This window comes from Theropithecus gelada, chromosome 19, assembly GCF_003255815.1.
Source record: "Theropithecus gelada isolate Dixy chromosome 19, Tgel_1.0, whole genome shotgun sequence".
In the NCBI taxonomy this organism is placed as follows: domain Eukaryota; kingdom Metazoa; phylum Chordata; class Mammalia; order Primates; family Cercopithecidae; genus Theropithecus; species Theropithecus gelada.
In genome coordinates, this window is record NC_037687.1 from 2,641,822 (window position 1) to 2,667,047 (window position 25,226).

Consider the following 25,226-nt stretch of genomic DNA (forward strand, 5'->3'; position numbering starts at 1 on the left):
CGTCCTGCCCTCTCTGTGCACGCGCCGCCCCAGCATGCCCCGGGTGCGCAGGCGGCGGGTCCCTTGGTCTTCAGGCGGCCGTGGCGGCGGTGGCGGCGGTTGGGCCGAGAGAGGCGGCCTCAGTGGCCGAGGTGGCTGGACGCGTAGCAGGTGGAAGGAGGGAGGGAGCCGCGGGCGCAGACCCACCCGCCATGAAGCCCCCCGCAGGTACCGACTACCCCGCTCGCCGGACCCGGGCTCCCCTGCACCCTCGCTCCTCCCGGGGTCGCGACTTGGGCCTAAGGCTGGAGCGGAGTGGTCCCCGAGCCACCCTCGGCCGGGCTGGAGGGGCAGCGGGGGAGGTGGGCGACCCCGCTCTCTCGTTTGCAGAATGAAGGAACCAGCTTTTCCAGCGCTTCATTCATTCTGCAAAGTTGATGGCGCTTCCCTTCCGGATGGGTCGGGCCCCGTGGCGAACCCTCGGGAGACCGTGATTTGAGGACTCCGGTCCCCGTTTTCCCGGAATTCTAGAGCCAGAGACAGACATTCAACAAGTAAATAAGCAAGAGAGGATCGAAGATAGGGAGGGATCGGTGCTCTGGAGTAAATAAACACGAACAGGGCAGTCCCAGGGAGCAAATAAACACGAACGGGGCATTCCCAGGGAGAGGGTGGTCCTGGGGGGCTTTTCCGAAGAGGTGAGCCTTGACTTGCTTGATTGGGAGAAGCAGGTGTCCTGCCAGGACCGGGGAAGGAGGCGTCCCGGGAGGAGGGAACGTGTTTGGAGAGCAGAAAGTCAGTTTGGCTGGAACGTAAAGAGGGGACCTGTTTATTGTGTTATTTATTTACTTTGGGGCCCAGGCTGGAGTGCAGTGGTGCGATCACGACTCCCTGCAGCCTGAAACTCCTGGGCTCAAGCAATCCTCCCGCCTCAGCCTCCTGAGTGGCTGGGACTACAGACCTGCACCACCACGCTTGGCTAATTTTTGTAGAGACGAGGTTTCGCTGTGTTGCCCAGGCTGGTCTTGAAGTCCTGGGTTCAAGCAATCTACCTGCCTCGGCCTCCCAGAGTACTGGGATTGCAGACATGAGCCACTGTAGCCAGCCAAGACCCTTTTAATTTAAAGGCAAAGGGGTGATGTTAAGTGTTTTTTCTTTATTTGTTTATTTATTTTTTGAGACAGTCTCTCTCTGTCTCCCAGGCCGGGGTGTAGTGGTGCGATCTCTGCCCACAGAGGCTCTCTGCAACCTCTGCCTCCCGGGTTCAAGCGATTCTCCTGCTTCAGCCTCCCAAGTAGTTGGGATTTCAGGCGCGCACCACCACACTCAGCTAATTTTTGTATTATTGGTAGAGATGGGGTTTCACCATCTTAACCAGGCTGGTCTTGAACTTCTGACCTCAAGTGATCCGTCTGCTTCGGCCTCCCAAAGTGCTGGGATTGCAGGTGTGAGCCACCGTACCCGATTTTAGAAAGTCACTCTGGTTGTTGTTGAGGCAAATCCTTGCCCGTATCCTTGGCTTTTCTCTTGCCCAGCCACATTCCCCCGGCTCTTTGTCCAGCCCATTGCAATGAGGGTGATAATTGTAATAATGATAATCGGGGATATTCAGGCCTTGGGAAGGAAGGAATGTCGTCTGCCTTGTTTGCTACTGGATCCTTGGCACAATCAGTAGATATTTACAGGATGAACTGACGTCCACAAGTTTTTCAAATCCTAACTCCTCCAGGAGAATTTTCTGACAATTCCAGTTCCCGTTGATCTCCGTCCTTTCAGAGCCCCTGAAGCTCTTCTTTACCCCACGGTTTAATGTAGATCCACGGTCCCTTTTTTGCAGTTCTAAAATCCTAAATACTCTGTAAACTGAAAGGTTTGCCCTAAGTTTACAGCAAAGTCATTTGGCCAGAAAGTGACCGCAACTGACCGACCGACTGAGAGCCTTTCTTTTTCCCACTTAGCGAATATCACTGATTCTCAGCTGGGGTGATTGTGCTTCCTCAGGGGACACTGGGCCATGTCTGGGGACATTTGTGGTTGTCACAGTTGGGGGGCGCTCCTGGTATGGAGTGGATGGAGGCCAGGGATGCTCAGCACCCTGCAGCGCCCAGGACAGCTCCACCCCAGAGAACGATCCGGCCCGGATGGCCACAGTGCAGACAGGGAGAGACCCTGGTGCGTATTCCTGCTTCTCGCTGCAGAAAGAGTAATTTGATTTTGGAGTGCTGCCCCAGCCTCCCTAGTGATTTGGAATACATGGTACTTGGACTCTTACTTTTCTACAGTGGGGGGAATTCTGAATGGTAAAACGTCCCTGGCCCCAAGAGTTTTTGGACAGCAGAACATGGTCTGTAATAACAGCTACCTCTTGAAAACTTTCTGGTGGTATTCAGGATACAAGATGTTTCGCCTTCATTCCTCACTGAATTCTTAGACGATTCTTGTTCTCTGCACCCTGAATTGTTCCCATTTTGCAGGTGGGAAGCCTGGGAGTTAACGTTTCTTGCCAGAATCCCAGAGTTAGCAAGTGGCAGAGGTGGGGTCCACACCCGGACCCTCTGACTTCAGCTCCTGCATTCTGAGCTCGCTTGCTGTACCTGCCCCAGCCTTTGTTAAAATGCACATCCGATTGTTAGTGCCACCGTCCCGTCCCCTTCCTGTCCCTTTCCAGGGCTCCACCTTGCACTCAGGATCGAAGTTCAAAGCCTTCATTGTCATCTACACCAGGAGTTGGCAAACTCTGGCCTGCCTATTTTTTCGAGACGGAGTTTCACTCTTGTTGCCCAGGCTGGGGTGCAGTGGCACGATCTCAGCTCACTGCAGCCTCCGCCTCCCAGGTTCGAATGGTTCTCCTGCCTCAGTCTCCCGAGCAGCTGGGATTACAGGTGCCGCCACCACGCCCGGCTAATTTTTATGTTTTTAGTAGAGACGGGGTTTCTCCATGCTGGTCACACTGGTCTTGAACGCCTAACCTCAGGTGATCCACCCACCTTGGCCTCCCAAAGTGTTGGGATTACAGACACGACCCACCGTGACTGGCCAAGATGGACTCTTGCTCTGTCACCTGGACTAGAGTGCAGTGGTGCAATCTCAGTTCACTGCAACCTCTGGCTCCTGGGTTCAAGCGATTCTCCTGTCTCAGCCTCCAGAGTAGCTGGGATTACAGGCCTGCACCACCACACCCAGCTAATTTTTGTGTTTTTAGTAGAGACGGGTTTTTGCCATGTTGTCCAGGCTGGTCTCGAACTCCTAACCTCAAGTGATCTGCCTGCCTCAGCCTCCCAAAGTGCTGGGATTACAAGCGTGAGCCACCACACCTGGCCAGGCCTGCCTATTTTTGTACACCCCTGGAACTGAAGATGGTTTTTGGATGAGACAGAAAACATACGTGGGCCACAAAGCTGAAAATCCCTGGTCCTCTGCAGAACTGTTCAATGGCCGCCGGGTCCTCTGCAGGACTGTTTGCTGGCCCCCTGGGTCCTCTGCAGAACTGTTCGCTGGCCCCCGGGTCCTCTGCAGGACTGTTCGCTGGCCCCCGGGTCCTCTGCAGGACTGTTTGCTGGTCCCCGGGTCCTCTGCAGGACTGTTTGCTGGCCCCCCGGGTCCTCTGCAGGACTGCTGGTCCCCGGGTTCTGCACCGTTAGGGGTTTCCAGGTGGTTTTGCTGCCTTCTCTGTGCCGAGCCGCACTGACTTTCTTCACGTAGTCGCCCTTCCCGCAGCTGCCCTGGCTGCCCGGAGCCCCCGCCTGCCATTCTTGTTATCGGGCTCCGTTTGCCCGTTTCTCAGAGAGGCCCTGGAGTGAGTGGCCAGGCCACATATGACTCGCCCATAGCACCTGTGGGTCTGGCGCGGCCACACGTCAGCCTTTCTTGATGAGTCCATGGATGGGGGCCTGCGTGTTCCCCTCACTGGGTGTGGGGTGTGGAAGAAGCAGGTGGAGGAAGGGACTCTTCCCGTAACCCCCCATACCTCACCTTTCCCCTCTGGCATGGCAGGGATTGAGCAGTGTGTGGGTGGTCCTGGACCTCGCGTTTTGTGAACACCCAGGGGTTTGTACAGGCTGATCTGTGCATGGTGTCTCTACTCTAGGACGGGGGTTTTGTGGTTTTTTTTTTTTTGAGATGAGAGTCTCGCTCTGTCACCCAGGCTGCAGTGCAATGGTAGTATCTAGGCTCACTGCAACCTCTGCCTCCCGGGTTCAAGCAATTCTGCCTCAGCCTCCTGAGTAGCTGGAATTGCAGGCGCGCGCCACCACGCCCAGCTAATTTTTGTATTTTTGGTAGAGATGAGGTTTCACCATACTGGTCAGGCTGGTCTCAACCTCCTGACCTTGTGATCTGCCCGTCTTGGCCTCCCAAAGTGCTGGGATTACAGGCGTGAGCCACCACGCCCAGTTGGGCAGGGGGATTTTTTTTTTTTTTTTTTTTTTTTTGAGATGGAGTCTCTCTCTGTCACCCAGGCTGGAGTGCAGTGGCACCATCTCGGCTCACTGCACACTCTGCCTCCCAGGTGCAGGCCATTCTCCTGCCTCAGCCTCCTGAGTAGCTGGGACTACAGGCTCCCGCCACCACACCCAGCTAATTTTTTGTGTTTTTAGTAGAGACAGGGTTTCACCGTGTTAGCCAGTATGATCTCGATCTCCTGACCTCATGATCCACCCGCCTCGGCCTCCCGAAGTGCTGGGATTACATGCACAAGCCACCGCGCCCAGCCGGGGATTTTTAACAGCAGCATTATCTCTATTCCGGGCTGGATTGTTCTGTGCTGGGGCCGTCCTGGTCACTGCGGGGTACTAAGCAGGATCCCTGGCCTCCAGCCACTCCACACCAGGAGCATCTGCAGCCGTGACAGCCACAGGTGTCCTAGATGTCACCCAGGGTCCCCTGGAGGGGATTGATGGCAGAATTGCCTCCTGCTCTAGAGACTGATCAATCTGTTCTTCCCTACTAGAGCCCTGGACCTCACTCTTCTGGATGAGAAGCGGGTGATCCCTCCTTTCCCTCTACCCTCCTCACTTTGACCCTAACTGAACCAAAAGCAGACCTGCCTGGCACTGGGTTTTGTTTCTGCGCAGCCTGTGCAGGAGACGTGGTGGACGCGGCGTCTCCGTGCTCTGTGGCAAACGACCTGCGATGGGACCTGAGCGCACAGCAGATAGAGGAGCGCACCAGGGAGCTCATTGAGCAGACCAAGCGCGTGTACGACCAGGTGGGCGCCCAGGAGTTTGAGGACGTGTCCTATGAGAGCACGCTCAAGGCGCTGGCCGACGTGGAGGTCACCTACACGGGTAAGTCCCAGGCAGGGTCTGGGCGTGGGCCACAGGTGCCGAGGGAGGTGGCACCGCAGGCAGGAGCAGCCCAGTCCGTGGAGCAGGTTCAGAACCTGGCGTGAAGTGTCACCAGCATCCTGAGCACAGGGCAGCGCCACCTACTGCCAGGCTGTTGTGGTGGCTAAACCGGACGGCTGGACGGAGGCATCCGGCAGGTGCTGGTCACTGGAGGTGTCGGGGAGAGGCGGTTCCGCCCGTGCTCTGCTCCGTTTCACAGCCTCGTCCGTTCAAAGGACCCCTTGGTTGTGTGATCTGAGAGCCAGAGATGTCTAAACAGCACACCTCTCCAGCCTCTCCCAGAGCCAGCAGCCTTGAAACCTGACCCTGTCTGACCTCTTTCCCTGGCCCGGGAAGGCGGGTATTTGTTTTCTCTCTGAATGACTGAACTTGGCCCCTTTGGCTTCTGCCTCCTTGCCCTGCGGCGGGGGTGACCTCATGACCTTGGGCATCCTCCTCGCCCTCAGCCCGATCCTCCTCTCCTTGGGGTCCCTGTGCTCATGGAGAGGAGTGAGGTACCTGGTGACATGGGTTAGGGACACTGCTTCCCGAGCTCTGCCTAAGGCTGACAGTGTACCTGCCTGACCAAGAGACCCAGAGAGTCTCCGCAGGGAGCTCTGAGTGAGGCAACTCCCCGCCCTTCCATCTAGCAGAAGGCCTTTTTGCTGGGACCCATCGAGAATCCTTGAGTTCAGCCCAGGACTTCCCTTGTGTTCCCAAGGCATCCCCTGAAAGGGTTGGCCTCCGTGGCCCGTGCCGTGCGGCCTCCAGAGGGTTTGCTGTCTGAGCTGGGGGCTGGAGAGAGGGCTGAAGCTCCACAAGCACCCCGAGCCTGCAGAGCCTGCAGCCCCTGCTTGGAATCCTGACCCTCTTCCCACTCCCTCTGGCTTCCGACAAGTGGCTTAGAGCCCAGCGGGACCTTGGTTTCCCCTCCTCAGCCACATGGTGGCCCCTGGTCTCTCGCGCAGGAGTCTCCTGAGGCTCAGGTGATACCAGTTCCCTCTTAGGGCGCCCAGCGGTGCCGGGCATCATTTCCCCCGCCCGTGCCCCACTTTCCCCTTCTGCAGCCTTTCTTCTCCTTCACATGGTGGCAAGAAGCAGCATTAAAGGAAACTGAAATCGGCCCTGCTGCTCCCCTCGGAGCCTTTCCACTGTCCTCAGGGTGACGCCCAGCATCCTCGGTGTGGTCTTCAGCGCCCTGCACTGTCTGTGCCTGGACACGCAGTCTCCTCGTGCCTGGCACCCTCCCCCAGCCAGGGCCTCCCCAGCCAGCCCCTCCTGCCCCTCGCGCCCCTCGCCCTGTGCTCTGCTGAAAGCCCGGCTTCTCTCTGATGGCAGATTAAGTCCACTTAGCCCGGGAGCCCTTCCTGCTCCTCCTGTCCCCGTGCCAGCCGCCTGGATTAGTCCCTGCACGGCACTGACACTCGTCCCGGCAGTTGCTTGTCTAATCGGTCGCCCATAAATCCCGAGGGGACAGAGCCTATTTTTTTCTCTCTTCAGCCCCAGCATCAGGCCTGGCCGAGAGCCCCCACTACGAGCTTTTGTGTTGATTTTTTGAGACGGGGTCTTGCTCTGTCACCCGGGCTGCTATAGTGCAGTGGTGTGATCATGGCTCACTGCAGCACCCATCTCCCAGGCTCAAGCCATCTTCCCACTTCAGCCTCCCAAGTAGCTTGGATGATAGGTGAGCTCCACCATGCCTGGCTGATTATTTTTTTAAAATTTTTAGTAGAGATGAGGTCTTGCTATGTTGCCCAGGCTGGTCTAGAACTCCTGAGCTCAAGCTTCCTGCCTGCCTCAGCCTCCAAAAGTGTGGGGATTACAGGCATGAGCCACTGTGCCAGCCCATCCCCCCTCCAAACGCACGGAGCCTCCTCCAAACATACTGAGGCCTGGGGACATTTCTGTTGGCCCAGAATCGAGGTAGTGACCGGACTGCAATTTGAATTTAGGTCTTTCTTCTGCAAAGTATATGCTTTTTAAAAAGATTTTATTATTATTAGTTTTGTTTTATTGTTTTAGAATGAGTCTCGCTCTATCACCCAGGTTGGAGTGCATGGCGCTGTCATGGCTCACTGCAGCCTTAACCTCCCAGGCTCAAGTGGTCCTCCTGCCTCAGCCTTCTGAGTAGCTGGGAGCACAGGTGTGTGCCACCGTGCCTGGCTGATTTGTTTTTTTAAACTGCTCCATTGAGATATGGTTTGCATCACATACAGTTCACCCATTTAAACCACAAACTTCAGGCCGGCAGCGGCTCACGTCTGTCATCCCAACACTTTGGGAGGCCGAGGTGGGTGGATCACTTGAGGTCAGGAGTTTGAGACCAACCTGACCAACATGGAGAAACCCCGTCTCTACTAAAAATACAAAATTAGCCAGGCGTGGTGGCTCATGCCTATAATTTCAACTACTTGGGAGGCTGAGGCAGGAGAATCACTTGAACCCGGGAGGTGGAGGTTGCGGTGAGTCGGGATCATGCCATTGCATTGCAGCCTGGGCAACAGCTGTGCAACTCTGTCTCAGAAAAACAAACAAAACAAAACCACACCCTTCAATGGTTTTTAATAAATTTGCAGTGTTGCCCAGCTGTCACCATTCTTTCATTTTAGAGCATTTTCATAACCCCAGAGAGAAACTTTATACCCTTCAGTGGTCACACTCCATCTCCTCTGCCCCCAGCCCCAGCACCCATGCGTCCCCTCCTGTCTCTGTGGACGGGCCTGTGGGTAGCCATCCTCTGTGGATGGATATTTCATAGAACTGGCATCACACAGCCGGGCGCGGTGGCTCACGCCTGTAATCTCCTCACTTTGGGAGGCAGAGGTGGGTGCATCGTGAGGTCAGTAGTTCAAGACCAGCCTGGCCAACATAGTGAAACCCCGTCTCTATTAAAAATAAAAAAATTAGCTGGGCATGTGCCTGTAATCCCAGGTGCTCGGGAGACTGAGGCAGGAGAATCACTTGAACCCAGGAGCTGAAGGTTGCCGTGAGCCGAGATCATGCCACTGCACTCCAGCTTGGGCAACAAGAGTGATACTTCGTCTCAAAAAAAAAAAAAAAAATGGCATCACACACCGTGTGGCCTTTTGTGTCTGGCTTTTTTCTCTGCACGTGACGTCCTTGGGTTGCATCCACACCGCAGCCTGTTCCAGAGCCTCGTTCCTTTTCATGGCTGAGTCATGTTCCATTTGGCAGAGGCCACATCTTGTCAGTCCGTTCACTCGTGGATGGGCCTTTTGGCAATTGCGAATCGCGCTGCTGTGAGTGCACGCGTGCAGATTCCGGTGTGGATGTGTGTTCGTGTCTCCCGGCTGGATGACTGCAGTGGAGTCTTGGGGGTTGTGAGATGACTCCATTTTAAAGCTTTTTTTTTTCTTTTTTGAGATGGAGCCTCACTCTGTCACCCAGGCTGGAGTGCAGTGGTACCATTTCAACTCCCTGCAACCTCTGCCTCCCAGGTTCAAGCGATTCTTCCGCCTCAGCCTCCCAAGTAGCTGAAATTACAGGTGCGCGCCACCACGCCCGGCTAATTTTTGTATTTTTAGTAGAGATGGCGTTTCACCTTGTTGGCCAGGCTGGTCTCGAACTCCTGACCTCAAGTGATCTGCCTGCCTCGGCCTCCCAAAGGGTGGGATTACAGGCTTGGCCACTGCACCCGGCCTAAAGCCTATGCTTTTCTAGCCACTGGCATTTCCTCTGCTCAACCTAAAGTGCAGATGTGCTCAGGAAAGTGTGAGTCGTTCATGCATTTAAATGTGCCCATCGCCAGCTGCAGCTCTCTCTGGAAGGGAACTCCGCCAGCCTCTCTGTTTCCTCACACCCAGCTCTGTCTGTTGGGGTCCTTCTTGCCTTGGAGGGCTTTGAGTTGAATCCATGTTTTTCTTTGGTCTGTAAGATCAGGCCAAAGAAAGGACACAGGCGACAGCACCTCCTTTCTCCATTCCAGGGCCCAGCCTGGAGGGGCGGTTGCATGTGCCTGTAGTCCTAGCTACTTGGGAGGCTGAGGCAGGAGAGAGCTCATGGGGGGATCCAGCAGACGGGCCTGGGAGAGGGGTCCGGCAGCACCTGCCAGTTGCACCAGGGCCCATTCTCACAGCTGTCTCCCTGGTCTCACTGTTTTAGTTCAGAGGAATATCCTTGACTTCCCCCAGCATGTTTCTCCCTCCAAGGACATCCGAACGGCCAGCACGGAGGCCGACAAGAAGCTCTCTGAGTTCGACGTGGAGATGAGCATGAGGGAGGACGTGTACCAGAGGATTGTGTGGCTCCAGGTGAGGGGGAGTGCTCCCCGCAGGGAGTGTGAACAGCTTCCCGAGTAGCTGGGATTACAGGCACGCGCCACCATGCCCGGCTAATTTTTGTATTTTTAGTAGAGACGGGGTTTCACCATGTTGGTCAGGCTGGTCTCGAACTCCTGACCTCAAGTGATCCACCCACCTTGGCCTCCCACAGTGCTGGGAAGACAGGTGTGAGCCACTGTGCCCGGCCCATTTTTTTTATTTTTAGTAGAGACAGGGTTTCATCATGTTGGTCAGGCTGGTCTCCAACTCCTGACCTCAGGTGACCCACCCACCTCAGCCTCCCACAGTGCTGGGATCACAGCATGTGCACTTGCTTTTCCTTTCCTGGCCATCCTAGGTGTGACCCAGACACCCCATCCCCACGTGGCGTGAGCTGACAGGGCCTGGCGGTGTGGCTGCGTGGGCTTCTGCTCCCCCGATGCTCCTCCCAGCATGCAGTGGGGCTTTGCTGTTGGTGTCACATGATCAGGAGAGACCCAGAGACCCTCCTGCTGCTGCTCATCCTCTTAGGCGAGGACCCCCGGTCCTGCTGCTGCTCATCCTCTTAGGCGAGGACCCCCAGGAAGGTGCTGATGTGTCCCCCAGTGTCAGGAACGTGCAGCCCTGGTGCTTTGGTAAATACAGATCAGGGTGGCCCGTGATAGCAGTGGATTATTATTATTTTTATTTATTTATTTTTTTTTTTTTTTGAGAAGAGTCTCCCTCTGTCGCCCAGGCTGGAGTGCGGTGGCGCGATCTCGGCTCACTGCAAGCTTCGCCTCCCGGGTTCCCGCCATTCTCCTGCCTCAACCTCCCTAGTAGCTGGGACTACAGGCGCCGCCACCACGCCCGGCTAATTTTTTTTTTTTTTTTGTATTCTTAGTAGAGATGGGGTTTCACCATGTTAGCCAGGATGGTCTCAATCTCCTGACCTTGTGATCTGCCCGCCTTGGCCACCCACAGTGCTGGGATTACAGGCGTGAGCCACCGCGCCCAGCCTTTTTTTTTTTTTTTTTTTTTTTTTTTTAATACAGACAGGGTCTCACAATGTTGCCTACACGTGTCTCAAACTCCTGGGCCCAAGCAATCCTCCCACCTCCACCTCCCAGAGTTTCTGTTGAAACAACGAGAGGTTCCCATGCAGGTGCAGGAAATAATCGAGTGCCCTTGTCAACTTTGCCCATGTCCCCCAGTGGTGACGTTTTGCAAAACTATGGTGTCATCTACTCCCTGATACGGACCTGGGGACAATCGGCAATCTTGTTCCCATTCGGCCACCGCCCTGGTGAAGGAGCTCTGGGCTGATGTTAGTGCAGGGCTCGTCCAAACAAAGCAAATGTTCGCTTGGGTTTTGTGTAGTCGCAGGTCGTCATTTCTCTGAGATAAATGCCCAGCAGTGCAGTTGCCAAGTCACATGGGGGCCAGATGATCAGATTTTTAAGGAACTGCCAAACTGTTCTTTGGAGCAGCTGCACTGGCCCACATCCTACGTGCTTTGACGTTTTTATTCCAGGAGAAAGTTCAGAAGGACTCACTGAGGCCCGAGGCTGCACGGTACCTGGAGCGGCTAATCAAGCTGGGCCGGAGAAATGGGCTTCACCTCCCCAGAGAAACTCAGGACGTGAGTGCTGGGTGTAGGGAGTGCTGGGTGTGGGCAATGTTCGATCCCAGGGAGGGCTGGGCACAGGGAGTACTCAGTCCCAGGGAGTGCTGGGTGCAGGAAGTACATGGCAGGGGGAGTGCTGGGTTCAGGGAGTGCTGGGTCCCAGGGCATGCTGGGTCCTGGGGAGTGCTGGGTTCAGGGAGTGCTTGGGCACAGGGAATGCTAGGTGCTGGGAGTGCTGAGTGTGAGGAGTGCTCAGTCCCGGGGAGTACTGAGCTCAGGGAGTGCTCAGGCAGGGGGAGTGCTGGGTCCCGGGGAGTACTGGGTGTAGGGAGTGCTGGGTATAGGGAGTGCTCCATCCTGGGGAGTACTGGGCATGGGGAGTGCCGCGTCCCAGGGAGTGCTGGGTGTGGGGAGTGCTCCCTCAGCCCTTGGTGGGAGTGTTCCCAGGACCTTGCATCTTCCTGCAGCGCCCGCCCCGGTCTCTCCTTCCTCTCACGTCTTGCCTTTGTCTCCAGAAAATCAAAAGCATCAAGAAGAAACTGAGCCTCCTGTGCATCGACTTCAACAAGAACCTGAACGAGGACACGACCTTCCTGCCCTTCACGCTCGAGGAGCTAGGTAGGGGCTGGGCAGTGGGGAATGGGTTGCCATCGGTCCTGGGACTCACTGCAGGCCTGCCAGGCCCTCGGGGGCCACCGCTTCCTCCTGTGGGCTTCTGTGCTGAAGGGCGGCGGGAGGCCGAGGTACATGGACCTGACCGCCCTGGGCCGAGGGCTTTCCTCACTGGGAGCACTCCAGGGCCGTTTACAGCCAAAAGCTCTGACCCCTCCTTGGGGAGGGCCGTGGTCTGTCCCACCAAGATGCCGCCCTGATAGAAAATGTCCCTGGCAGTGGCGGGAGCCCAGGCCGGACTGGGCGGCCAAGGGTGCCAGTCTCAGCTGTGGCCCTGAGGTAACCACAGTTTTCCCTTGAGACCCCACTTCCTGCCTGCCTTTATTTTTATTTTATTTTATTGATTGATTTATTTATTTATTTTGAGATGGAGTCTTGCTCTACTGTCCAGGCTAGAGTGCAGTGGTGCGATCTCCACTCACTGCAACCTCCACCCCCTGGGTTCAAGTGAGTCTCCTGTCTCAGCCCCCTGAGTAGCTGGGACTGCAGACTTATGCTATGACACCTGGCCAATTTTTTTATTTTTAGTAGAGATGGTTTTGCTGTGTTGGTCAGGCTGGTCTCAAACTCCTGGGCTCAGGCTATCTGCCTGCCTCAGCCTCCCAAAGTTTTGGGATTACAGGCATGAGCCATCGCACCTAGCCGGGCCGGAACATTCTGATGGGTGCTACAGAATATAACCTCCACTTCTAGATTTTGAATGTGGTTGCCACTGAGGTGACAGGTGGGGACAAGGCCCTCATGGCCCAAGGCCTCCACGGGTGGCTTGATGTGCGGTCAGCTGGGCGCATGTTTCCTGAGGGAGCACTCGCACGTCAGGCATCGCCAAGCTTGGCTGCCAGCCCCTCACTTGGCCCTTCTGTGTCTCGGGCAGCACATCCTACCCCCTCAGCTCCGGGCACTCAGGAGCGACAGCGGGCTACGATCTGCCGTAAAGCACGTTCCCAGCCCCGGGAGCCCAGCCTACCACTCAGTGGTGCACTGATGACCCACATCATTCCCGTGGCCACCCACACCGTCCCTGCAGCCACCCGCGCCGTCCCCGTGGCCACCCACACTGTTCCCGCCACCTGCGCCGTCCCTGTAGGGCTGCCCCTCCCACCTGCCCATGTTAGCAAGCAGAAGGGCTCGGTGCCCGATGTGCTGGAAGCCAGTGCCATGGCACCAAGGTTTTGAGGAAACAAAAGCTTTTCAGTTGCAAGTGACTCCCAAGGAGACCGGGCGTCAAGCTCAAATCTGCCTCCTGCGCCGGCTTTCAGGCGTACTTTCATTCAAGAAGGTGTAGAGGTGGGTTCTGGGATGAGCAGGTGATTGGTGGAAGGAAAAGGGAAGGTCTGGAAGGTCCTCGGGCACGCACAGTTATCTGTCCATGCCAGCTCAGGGTCCCGGTGCGAATCCTGGGGACGTCGGTGTGAAGCGCGGTGGAAGTTCAGTTGGCGTCCACGAGCTGGTTCTACACAGACTCTGCTGGCTCATGTGGGTTCCAGCCAGTTTCAGCCAGTTTTGTTCTTGTCAGCGTTTTCTCTGCCTGTTTGTTTTCATGTTTGCCATCCTGCAAACTCAAGAGTGTTTGTCGATTTTGGTGTCTAACTCTTGGGAGCGCTGTTTCATTTGTCCGGCCTGCAGGGCCTCCTGTGCAGGTGGCTTGAGTCCCATGTGGCCGGGTGACACCATCACGCGGGCGGCTAGCACATTGGGTGACGGTCCTCCAGGGCTCTCCGCTGCCCCGGGACCTGTTTCCCGGGGTGTCGTGGTCAGTCACTTGTCAGGAGACACTCTGCCTTAGTCCTTTTTCTTCTGCTTACAACAGAAGATCTGAAGCCGTGTAGTTTATAAGAAAAGGAATTAACTTGTCACGGCTCTGGAGACTGAGAAGTCCCAGGTCGAGGGGCTGTATCTGACGAGGGCCTTCTTCCTGGTGGGGACTCTGGAGCCCTGAGGCAGCCAGGGTGTCACCTGGCAAGGGGAGGGGGCTGAGCGAGCCGACTCCACCCAGGTCCCTCCTCCTCACAAAGCCCCAGTCCCACTGCCACATTAACCCGTCCATACCTTCATCCATTCCTGAAGGTGGAGCCCACATGACCTGGCTGCCTGTTGAAGGCCCCAGTACCCAATCCTGCCATCTCCAACACCACCGTCTCCAACACCACCATCTCCCGATAGCCACATCTCCAACACCCCCATCTCCAACACCCCCATCTCCAACACCGCCATCTCCAACACCACCATCTCCCGATAGCCACATCTCCAACACCCCCATCTCCAACACCGCCATCTCCAACACCGCCATCTCCAACACCGCCATCTCCCGATAGCCACATCTCCAACACCGCCATCTCCAACACCGCCATCTCCAACACCCCCATCTCCAACGCCGCCATCTCCAACACCGCCATCTCCCGATAGCCACATCTCCCGACACCCCCATCTCCCGACACCCCACCTCTAGACACCCCATCTGCCGACACCCCACCTCCTGACACCCTACCTCTAGACACCCCATCTCCCGACACCCCCACCTCTAGACACCCCATCTCCCGACACCCCCACCTCCCAACACCCCCATCTCCCGACACCCCCACCTCCCGATACTCCCATCTCCTGTTACCACCATCTCTGGCATTAAGTTCCTCGTGCATTTTGGAGCGGTCACACCCAACCAGAGCAGAGACCTGTGAGTGTCCGTCACTCACACGTTGTCATGCACTAGTTGCCATGTCCACGGATGACTTCTGCCGCCCTCACTCTCTGGGAATCAGTCGTCCTGCCGTGACTCCGAACCTTCCTCCTTGCCTGTCTTCTTACTGATTTGTTTCTGTCCATGTGCATGAGGCTTCTGTCTTTTTCCCGGGTTATCATTCATTATCATTTATCCCAGTGCTCAAATCGTCCCACATGGACCCTCGGGAGCCCCTTTGGACAGTCCCCATGTCCCTGTAACGCACCTACTGGCCTCTGAGCCCACTCTCACTGTGGGGCGCACAGGCTCGGCCTCTGAGCCCGCTCTCACTGGTGGACATTTGGTGTTGCAGGCTCGTCCCGTGCTCTCCCTGCCCAGCCCTCAGATGCGCCATTTCTTGGAGGAGTCCTGGTGCCTTTGAGTGGATGGTGATTTAGGCACCAGGTCTGTTCACCGCTGCCAGGGAACGGCGTGCCTGGACACGCACACTCTTCTCTTCTGTGTCTGTGTATCAAATCCACAAGTGCAGTGGGGCATGCCGGTGCACACCTGAGGTCCCAGCCGCTCGGGAGGCTGAGGCGGGATGATTGCTTGAGTCTGGGAGTTCAGAGCCACAGTGAACGTGAACTGTGCATTCGTGAGCTGTCCATTGCGGCCTGGGCAACAGAGCAAGACCCTGTTTCTAAAAAAATAAACTTTCATGAGTCCACTTTCCAGCTTCTTTTCCAGTCCAGCGCTGCTGGGCCCCCCGGCTGTCTCCCTTGCTGTCCTTTACCTCCCGTCTCCGACCGCCAGTGTTGGGTGACTACACTGTCGAGATGGGGAGCTGCTGTTTGAAGGCCCATGATCCTTGGAAAGGACGTCGTGAGGTCCTGGGAGGCCTCCCCCTCATGCTGCAGTCACTCGGCAAACAATCGCCAGACCCGCGCTAGTGCTGGGGCACAAACGGGAAGGAGGGGGCTCTGCAGACCACGGGACTCTCAGCTCCCTCGTCACCACCCACACCCACGGGCTGGCCTCCCAAAACGTCCCCCATCTGCCTCTGGCCCCCCATCCCGATCATTCTTTCCACCCTGACCACCCTGGGGTTGGGGTGAGCCAGGCTTTGCATTGAAGCTGCGAGCCTGAGGCACGGTGGCCTGGTGGCCCTGGCATCTCCCGAGCCGTGAGGTGGGAACCCCGGAGCGTTTCAGTCTGGGATGCCACCGGCCCCGCCTCTCTTGGGGCTGTGGGGCAGGGGGCCAGGTGGGAGGGTGCGGCTGCCGAGCAGCGGGGTGAGCTGTGTCCTGCCAGGGGTTTTGTGGGTGGAGAAAGGAAAGCAGGGCTCCAGTGAGAAGATCTGAGAGCGGGAAGTGGGTCTCTCTGGAGGGGCACACTTGAAAGTGGCCGAGCCGTGGGGCTGCGTGCTGCGATCTCAGCTCTGAGCGGGAGGCTCTGCCTGGGGGTCGTCCTTCAGGAAAAGCAAAGCAGGACCCCCCCTTCCACCCGGGGCTTCCCTCTCCGCCCAGGGCCCGGCGTGCTTGGCGCTCCTGCTGTTTTCGTTTTTGATGGGAGGCACTGCCTCTAACGCTGGTTTCCTTGTGCAGTGGCCGGGCCACCCTTCCCGCCGCCCTCCTCCCTTCACACATGGGGTTGGTGGCGGCGCCCTGGAAGCCCACGCTATCCGGGGGTTGAGCTGGATTTAGCTTTACCTTCTCTGGGGCAGGGGATACTGCTGTGAGGGTGCTGGGGGGTTTCCTGGTGGGGTTAGAGGGAGGAAGTGAGAATCGTGACGGGTGGTGGCCGAGCTGTGGGGGAGCCAGGGGGTTTTCTTGATGGGGTTAGATGGGGGACGTGAGAATTGCAGCAGATGGTGGCCAGGCTGTGGCTGCTTGCTGAGGGCCCCCTTGTAGCTTTCCAGGCAGAGGGGAAGCCCACTCTTCCCGCACACACACTGCGGGCTGTGGGCGCTTCAGCTCTGTCAAAGCCACCCTGGTTCTGTCCCCATAGGAGGACTCCCCGAGGACTTTCTGAACTCCCTGGAGAAGACGGAGGACGGCAAATTGAAGGTCACCCTCAAGTACCCCCATTACTTCCCCCTCCTGAAGAAATGCCACGTGCCCGAGACCAGGAGGAAAGTGGAGGAGGCCTTCAACTGCCGCTGCAAGGAGGTGAGAAGCCGCAGCCGGGGGCCCCAGGACAGCGGGTCTGGAGCTTGTGGGGCGCATCTGCCGCACGCCTGTGAGGTGCCTCCAGGCTTCGCACTTGGATGGCCTCCGGACCTCCCCGGCCAGGCCCAGTGGCGAGCAGAGGCCTCCCTGTGGGGCTCCGCCACCCCCTGGAGGTGTCTGTGCTGGGCTCCGCCCAGACCCTGGGGCCACAGCTCAGGGCCCAGTTCATCCTTCCCAAGCTGAGCCTCCTGCTGCTGCTCTGAGCATCTGGCCACGGCACGTCTCGTCCTTCCCTTATCTGGAGCCGCCCCTCAGGTGTGTCAGCCCAGATCATTCCTTTTGTCTTAAATGATGGTGCCCGGACCTGAACCTGGGTCCACAGGTGGGTTGTGACCAGGTCTTCTCGCTGTGACCGGTGTCAGACGGCCATTCCCACAGGGATGTGTGTAACTGTCCCTGACGCCATGGTGTGGTCAGTCAGGTGGCCTCTGCACATCTCCCGTTCGCTGTCTGGAACAGGCAGGAGCTCTAGTGGGCCTCCGTGGTCCCCTGACGACACCGTGTTGGTGCCCGTGTGGCTGGCGAAAGGGGGATACGCACCGATCTCTGCAAAGGGATGGGCAGGCACCGATCACTGCAGGGGGGTGGGGGACGGGCGGGCGCCCATCACTGCGGGGGATGGGCAGGCACCAATGGGGGGATGGGTGGGCACCGATCACTGCAGAGGGGGGCTCTTCGCTGTTCGGGGACCGGGAGCTCGGCGGGCTCAGATGGGATGTGGCTGCCCTCTACAGGCTTGCTGTGAATTCACGTTGCTGTAAGCCTGAGTAGGCAGACCTGTGGGCTGGGCACACCTCGACTTTCCCAGTACACCTTGGAAGGTCAGCTGGGCAATCCCATCCTGGTCCCCAGGCTTGGGTCCTAGTGGCAGAGTGAGGGCCAGGCCAAGAGGGAGCACACGGGCGGGCTGCGTTCCAAGTCCCAGGGGATGTGCCGCCTCAGAGAGCTTGCTGCTGGTGGTTGGCCTGGCCCCCATTTGACTGGCTGCTCTGCACGCACCTGCCTGGTTACAGGTGGGTTTTCTGTGGACCCAGCACATGTGCTGGTGGGCCCATCTGTCCTGAACAGGCCTCTGTTTGTCCTTGCAAACACGTCACATGGGTTTTATGCGTCGTCCCCCTGCCCCCACTGGCTTGGTTGGCAGTGCCAGTCCTCAGAAGTGAGGCCGTGTGCATGTCGTGTGCTGGTGGTGATGGGCAGAGCCCCTGAGACTGGGAACCAGGGCCTGGACATGGGGGGGGGTCCCCACATGCAGCAGTGATGCCCTGGAGGCTCCTCAGACAGCCCTTCGTCCCCACACCACGTTCCGTGTGAGGCCTTAGAGTCATTTGCACCCCTTCTGGTTCCAAAAAGGACTCGAGGGATTATAATGACACTTGTGGCGTGACCAGAAGAGTTGTGTAGTAACACAGGCAGAGGGGGCAGGGGCTAGAGATCAGGGGGAGCTGGATATGAGCCCCTGGCCCCCGGACAGGGCGTGCTGGCCCTGGAGGTGGAGGGAGTGGCGCCCCTGGGCGACAGTGTGGTGGTGTCGGTTGCAGGAGAACTGCGCCATCCTCAAGGAGCTGGTGACGCTGCGGGCCCAGAAGTCCCGCCTGCTGGGGTTCTGCACGCACGCCGACTATGTCCTGGAGATGAACATGGCCAAGACCAGCCAGACCGTGGCCACCTTCCTAGGTAGCCCTTCCTTCCTCCTCCACCGGGCTCCCTTGGGGGAAGGTTCTCAGGGTCACCCCAGGAGACAGTCGGGGCTACCCGTAGGTCCCTGTCCTTTCCCTCCATGAAGAGGGACTTCTGACGCCTGCCCTGGCTCCCTCACTCCCCTGGAGGGACCCTCACAGAACAGGGAAGCGCCCAGGCCCTGGAGTCAGTTCCATGCCTGCACGCGGCTCCGCCGCCCCTCACCCTGAGTGCGAGGATGTTGGGCTCCTTGCTAGGAGCTGCGGGCCCTCCCTTCTGAACGGGGAGGCTGACGAAGTCACGGCCACGGGCGGGCAAGCCCAGGGCCATGAAGGAGCCCGCAGGGTGAGAGGCCCACCTTTCTGCCCTCCCCACAGATGAGCTGGCGCAGAAGCTGAAGCCCCTGGGGGAGCAGGAGCGGGCGGTGATTCTGGAGCTGAAGCATGCGGAGTGTGAGCGCCGGGGCCTGACCTTCGACGGCCGCATCCATGCCTGGGACATGCGCTACTACATGAACCAGGTGGAGGAGACGCGCTACCGCGTGGACCAGAACCTGCTCAAGGAGTACTTCCCCGTGCAGGTGGTCACGCAGGGGCTGCTGGGCATCTACCAGGAGCTCCTGGGGCTGGCCTTCCACCACGAGGAGGGCGCCAGCGCCTGGCACGAGGACGTGCGGCTCTACACCGCCAGGGACGCGGCCTCGGGGGAGGTGGTCGGCAAGTTCTACCTGGACCTGTACCCGCGGTGGGTGAGGGCAGTGGGGGCGGGGGGTGCACCCAGGCCCTGGGTCTCCTCAGAGCCCGGCGTTCCTGTCTGAGACGGGAAGGAAGTCGTTGCCTGCTCCACGGGGCCTCGGGGATGAACCCTGAGACATAGCAGCCGTGGGCACACCACAGGGGCCAAAACTGCGGCTGTCCCTGTTTCCACTCACTCGGCCACCCAGACAGGGCGCAGCTCTGCCCAGGCCGGAGTCTTTTAGGGGAGGAATGGCAGCCGGGGCCTGGCCGTGGTGTTCGTGCTGCCCTGTGCCAAGTCGCCTCTGCTGAGAGGGAGGTTCAGAACCTCAGAGGTGCCCGGCGTTCTCAGTTATCAGTCAGGCGGGCTGAGGGATACGGAGTCAGGGACCTTGTGGTGTCTCTAGTCCCCATGGGACCTGACACCGCCTCCCTCCCCAGGGAAGGAAAGTACGGGCACGCGGCCTGCTTCGGCCTGCAGCCCGGCTGCCTGCGGCAGGACGGGAGCCGCCAGATCGCCATCGCGGCCATGGTGGCCAACTTCACCAAGCCCACAGCCGACACGCCCTCGCTGCTGCAGCACGACGAGGTGGAGACCTACTTCCATGAGTTTGGCCACGTGATGCACCAGCTCTGCTCCCAGGTGGGTGCGGGGCCTGGGCAGGGGCAGGGGCAGGGGCTGCCTGTGGTCAGCAGGGTCCAAGCCCGAGGCTTCGGCTTCCGGCTCTCTCTGCGCCCGCCCGGTGGCTCCTTCATCCAGTGCCACCCAAAGATGGTGACTCCTTCTCATGCCCATGTCCTGGGGCTGCCCCAGCAAAACACCACAGACCAGGGCTTACACAAAGGGCGTGTATTTCTTCGTGGTCCTGGAGACTGGAGTCGGAGGTGACGGTGTCAGCAGGGTTGGCTTCCTCCAGGTCCCTCCCTGGCCTGCAGACGCCACCGCCTCCCTGCATCCTCATGCGGGCGTCCTGTGTGGGTCCTCATCTCCTTACAGGGACCCCAGTCACGCTGGATCGGGGCCCGCCCAGCAACCTCACTTGACGTTAGACATCCTGTCTCTAAGTCGTCACATTCTGGCAGGGCATGGTGGCCCACGCCTGTAATCCCGGCACTTAGGGAGGCCGAGGCGGGCAGATCACCTGAGGTCAGGAGCTCACGACCAGCCTGGCCAACATGGTGCCAACTTGTTGCAAGCATCTTTCCTGGCACACAGCTGTTGCTCCTCAGAAAGGCTCTGTCCTGTGAAGTCGCTGAGAACCCTGAGAAGTGCATGCAGAGCCGTCCCTCCGACCAGGGCTGGGTTCCCGGGAGCCTCTGGTCACGTGTTCGCCAACTGATCGTTCCAGAACCTTACCGTGTGTGTTTTGGGTTCAGGACGCCTAACTGCTGTGCAGCGCTGACGGGTTCACGTTGAACACATGGCCGGCAGCTCTGTCCCCCACACCTGGGCGCAGCTTGCACACACAGGGTGTCCCCAGGAGGCGCATCATGGCCTCCTGGTGTTGAGGGACACGAGACAGTGCTCTGCACGACGCTTGGGACCTTTTAAACCCAAAATGCAAACACTGTGCCCCCACTAGACTGAGAAAAGGATGCTTGCTCACAAAATAAGCTGAAGCGAGAAGACAGAGCGCGGCCCTGTCTGAGGACCGTCTGAGGGGCTTCTGAGGAATGCCACAGTGCTGGCCTCTGGCGTTTCCGTGGGTCTTGGTAGGCGAGTTTGAAAACACGGAGTCCAGGAATGAGGATCAACCTTGTGTCCGCCTTTCCTGGCTTCCCCGCCACAGTGTTTGCACAGCACTCGTAGCCAGCACACGCGTGTGCATATCCACACAGGTGCCTGCACAGGTGCCCACGCACGTGCCTGCAAGCCCGCTTTGCGTGCTGCTTTCTGCGTGTGCCTGGCGCCTGGCACGGCGAGTTCCTCGGTGCAGTCCGTCGGGACGAGGAGCATGGCTGTGTGGTCCTTGGAACAGAAAAGCCTCGGTGTTGCAGAGAGGACCTTGAGGATCACCCAGGGGTTCCCTGGCCCTCGGCTGCCAGCCACGCTTCCAGCAGGACTTGGTCAAGGGCTGTGCCTTTAGGGAAGGTTCCACACACTCACAAGCAGGGAGATGCAGCACGTCTCACAGCGTCCTGACCTGGACCTGGCCAAACCCAAGTCCCAACCCCTCTGGGGTGGAGAGCTTTCAGGGAGCAGCGGCTCTGTGGATGGGGGGACGTGTGGGTGGCCTCCAGGAACGGGGCGTGTGGCCGGCATCTTCAGGTGTATCCTGCTGGCACAGGCAGCCAGCAGCAGCCCAGGGGCCTCGGGGTCCCGGTCGTTTTCCAGGTTCAGGGTGGGAGGGCCGGGCCCAGTACGTCACCTGCGCACCTTCCCCGTTTGCACTGTGGCAGCTGACACAGGCCAGGCTGGCAGGAAGGGGCTGGGCAGGGCCTGGGTATTCTGAGGCTCTGCCCCACCCCCGCAGGCGGAGTTCGCCATGTTCAGCGGGACCCACGTGGAACGGGACTTCGTGGAGGCGCCGTCGCAGATGCTGGAGAACTGGGTGTGGGAGAAGGAGCCGCTGCTGCGGATGTCTCGGCACTACCGCACGGGCAGCGCGGTGCCCCAGGAGCTCCTGGAGAAGCTCATTGAGTCCCGGCAGGCCAACACAGGTGCACCCGCCCGTCTGGGGAAGGGCGCTAACCTCGGTGGTGGCGGCACACAGCTGGGGCCTGGCATGTGCCCGGGGAGGCGGTCAGAGCTCTGGGCAGAGTGGGCTGCGGCAGGTGCAGAGGCCAGCTCCTTCCTCCCCCTCCACCCAGGCCTCTTCAACCTGCGTCAGATCGTCCTCGCCAAGGTGGACCAGGCCCTGCACACGCAGACGGACGCAGACCCCGCCGAGGAGTACGCGCGACTCTGCCAGGAGATCCTCGGGGTCCCGGCCACGCCAGGTAGCCACCTTGAGCCGGGCACACCCTGGAATTTGGGGCCTCGGCTGCTTCCCTGGGAAGGTGAAGGGAGTTGGTCCCCATGCTGCACTTAAGTGCAGGAGTCCCTGCTGGGGAGCCGCGGAGCACGTCCCAGGCTCCTCGGGGGACAGACCCAGCCGAGAGGCAGCTGCAGGCCCAGGGGTGGAGGGCGGTGTGTGGCCCCAGCCCCCAGGAGGGGTGTGTTCCCTGGAGCCTTTGCTTCGAATGAAGCTGGCGTTTTCTTGATGCAAATGTGTGACACATGCTTTGTAAAAAGCCCGGAAAAGTACAGGAAGGCCTAGGAGTGTCCGATCCTGATGATGATAAGTGGGCCCTGTTTCCATCACACCTGTTGTCCTGTGTGCATGTGTGTTCATACACGCTTGCAAGGATCCAGAACTTGGAAATACAGCATGATTTTAACATAGGTGGTATTTTGCTGGCTTAATGCTCCAAAGACTTTAAAACATCTTTCCACAAACGTTTTCGGCAGCGTTGCCTGTGCTGTTGCATGGGCGTGCCTTGCTTTATTGACGCAATCTCATAATGGGGACGTTTGCTTTGTGGCAGCTGACAGCCCCATTAAATGAGCTCCTGTCCTTCCAGGAGAGGGGCAGAGACCTGTGGCCCTCGCTTTGTGGCTGGCTCTGGTTCTAGAAGTATCCGGCGGGTTCCAGCCCTCGCTGTGATCCTCCAGCTTCTCCCCATTCCGGGCGGGGGTCTCAGGAGTCTGGCTGGACGTCTTCTCCTGGGGGAGGAGCACGGGGTGGGGGCTACAGCGTGAACCCCGCCATGTGTCTGTCCCAGGAACCAACATGCCTGCAACCTTCGGCCACTTGGCGGGTGGCTACGATGCCCAGTACTACGGGTACCTGTGGAGCGAGGTGTATTCCATGGACATGTTCCACACGCGCTTCAAGCAGGAAGGCGTCCTCAACAGCAAGGTACGTGGGGACTAGGGACAGGGAGGGCGTCCTGAACAGCAAAGTACGTGGGAACCGGGGAGCGGGAAGGGCGCCCTGAACGGCAGAGTGGGGGGAGGCGGGGACAGGGAGGGTGTCCTGGACGGCGGGGTGGGGGGAGGCGGGGACGCAGAGGGCGTCCTGGACAGTGGGGTGAGGGGGAGGCTGGGATGGGGAGGGCGTCCTGAGCGGCGGGGTGAGGGGGAGGCTGGGACGGGGAGGGCGTCCTGAGCGGCGGAGTGAGGGGGAGGCTGGGATGGGGAGGGCGTCCTGGACGGCGGGGTGAGGGGGAGGCGGGGACGGGGAGGGCGTCCTGAACAGTGGGGTGAGGGGGAGGCTGGGATGGGGAGGGTGTCCTGAACGGTGGGGTGAGGAGGACCGGGAAGCGGGGAGGGCGTCCTGAGTGGCAGGGTGGGCCTGGGCCCGGGGTGCCGGATGAGCCATCCCAGCCGAGGCACCCTCTGGTCTTGGTGCGGTGCTGCCCACAGCTCCCCACTGGGCCCTGCAGGAAGCTCCACATTGTCCCCTCAGGCCTGGGGCTGTGAGTGCTGGGAGCTCCGTGTCTTCCCACACAAGTCCTTCCGGGATCTGCGTGATCGGCCTCAGAGCCATGGACTGAGACAGACCCTTCTCTGGGGAAGGCTGGCTTGGCGTTTGCCATTTATTTGCTTCTCCAACCTCCAGTGTCCTCACTATGAAGTGAGGCCTTTACACCGTGTGAGCCTGTGCCTCCCGCTGACTTGGTGCGACCCAGGCTCAGGGCAGCCGCCGGAGTCCCTCACAAGGAACAGGTGGCTACCAGCTTTGAGGGCCGGCCCTGCCCAGTCTAGGTGCAACATTGCACTGGGCAGCCTGTAGGTACCTCGGGGCCACCAAACCCAGGCGCTCAGCTGCTCCCTTTACAGAGGTGCAGAGGCCAGGACCTGGGGGAGCAATGGTCCGACAAGCCCCCTGTCTTCATAGACCAGCAGGGACCTACCCCCCTCATGAGGCAGCCTCCAGCAGCTCCCCCTGCTGCTGAGGTGGGGGGTCCCGCCTCTGAGGACTGGCCAGGGGCTGGGAGCTGGGACCGTGGCTGCCTGGCTCTGCAGCCTGCCGTCCACGCAGGCACCTGCGGGGCTCTGGGGCGTTGGGGTCTCTTTGGTGGCCGTCTCCGGCCGCCTTGCGGTCTCCTCCTTGCCTCACCTGCCCGTAGTCCCACCGTCACAGGGATAGGCTCGAACCCAGGCCTTTAGGGTGGCCCAGAGCGCAAGCAGCTCCCACCTTGTCTAGCCAGAGGCTCAGCCACTTCTGTTCATGGGCTCAGCCTGGGATTTCAGTGGGGGCTGATAGGGGGAGCCACCTCTGGAGTTTAGGGAGTACGCACGCCTGCTCTGAGATTCTGATGAAAGGCACCTGCGCTCCCCCACCTGTGCTGATGCAGGCGGCCTGCAGGCCTCCCTGGGAGCCTGGAAGGGGTTGCTCCGAGGCCCCCTGGGCGAGGGTGTGCAGACTCCCGGGGTCCTTTGCCTTCCTCCCTGGGTTTCCACTTGGCCACAGTACCCTGTCTCCTTGGCAGGTCGGCATGGATTACAGAAGCTGCATTCTGAGACCCGGCGGCTCCGAGGATGCCAGCGCCATGCTGAAGCGCTTCCTGGGCCGTGACCCCAAGCAGGACGCCTTCCTCCTGAGCAAGGGGCTGCAGGTCGGGGACTGCGAGCCGCAGGTCTGCTGAGGCCCGGCACTGCGACTGCCCAGACTGGCCCGCACTCCCGCCGCCCTGGTGCCTTAGCCCCTGGCCCAGGATGGGGCAGGCTCTGGCATAGCGCCCGGGACTGGCAGGGTGGCTGAGCGGCTGTCTCTTGTCTCTTGTCATTGTCTGTCCCCACCCGGTGGCCCACCCGGCTAGAGACGGCGTCCTCAAGACATCTGGAGGGCTCTCGTGGCTGCCAGGGCCTCGTCTTTGTTGCACTAACACGCCCCCTCCCTGGGAAACGTGCCTGGTCAGGAGATGGCTCTTCTTTGAAATGAAGTCATTAAAAGGAAACAGAAAAGGAGAGAGGCTGCCTGGCCTGGTCGCTGGCTCCTGTGCTTTTTTGTCCAAGGACGGCTGGATGCCGGGTCAGGGTCCAGCCCTCGGGCTGTTGCCACACCAGGCCCTG

The 25,226-nt window shown here is 59.3% G+C and overlaps 1 protein-coding gene across 1 annotated transcript; it reads left to right on the plus strand.

Annotated features, from left to right (window-relative positions):
• On the plus strand, nt 1-25,121 carry THOP1 (thimet oligopeptidase 1). Its single transcript, XM_025368341.1, has 13 exons — nt 1-207; nt 5,052-5,264; nt 9,426-9,574; nt 11,097-11,204; nt 11,705-11,807; nt 16,531-16,691; nt 18,293-18,428; nt 18,809-19,175; nt 19,607-19,808; nt 21,640-21,826; nt 21,977-22,105; nt 22,931-23,067; nt 24,644-25,121. Exons 1-13 carry the CDS (start codon nt 192-194, stop codon nt 24,797-24,799), a joined length of 2,064 nt encoding a protein of 687 aa, XP_025224126.1. The 5' UTR covers nt 1-191; the 3' UTR covers nt 24,800-25,121.
• The last annotated feature ends 105 nt before the right edge of the window (nt 25,122-25,226 follow it).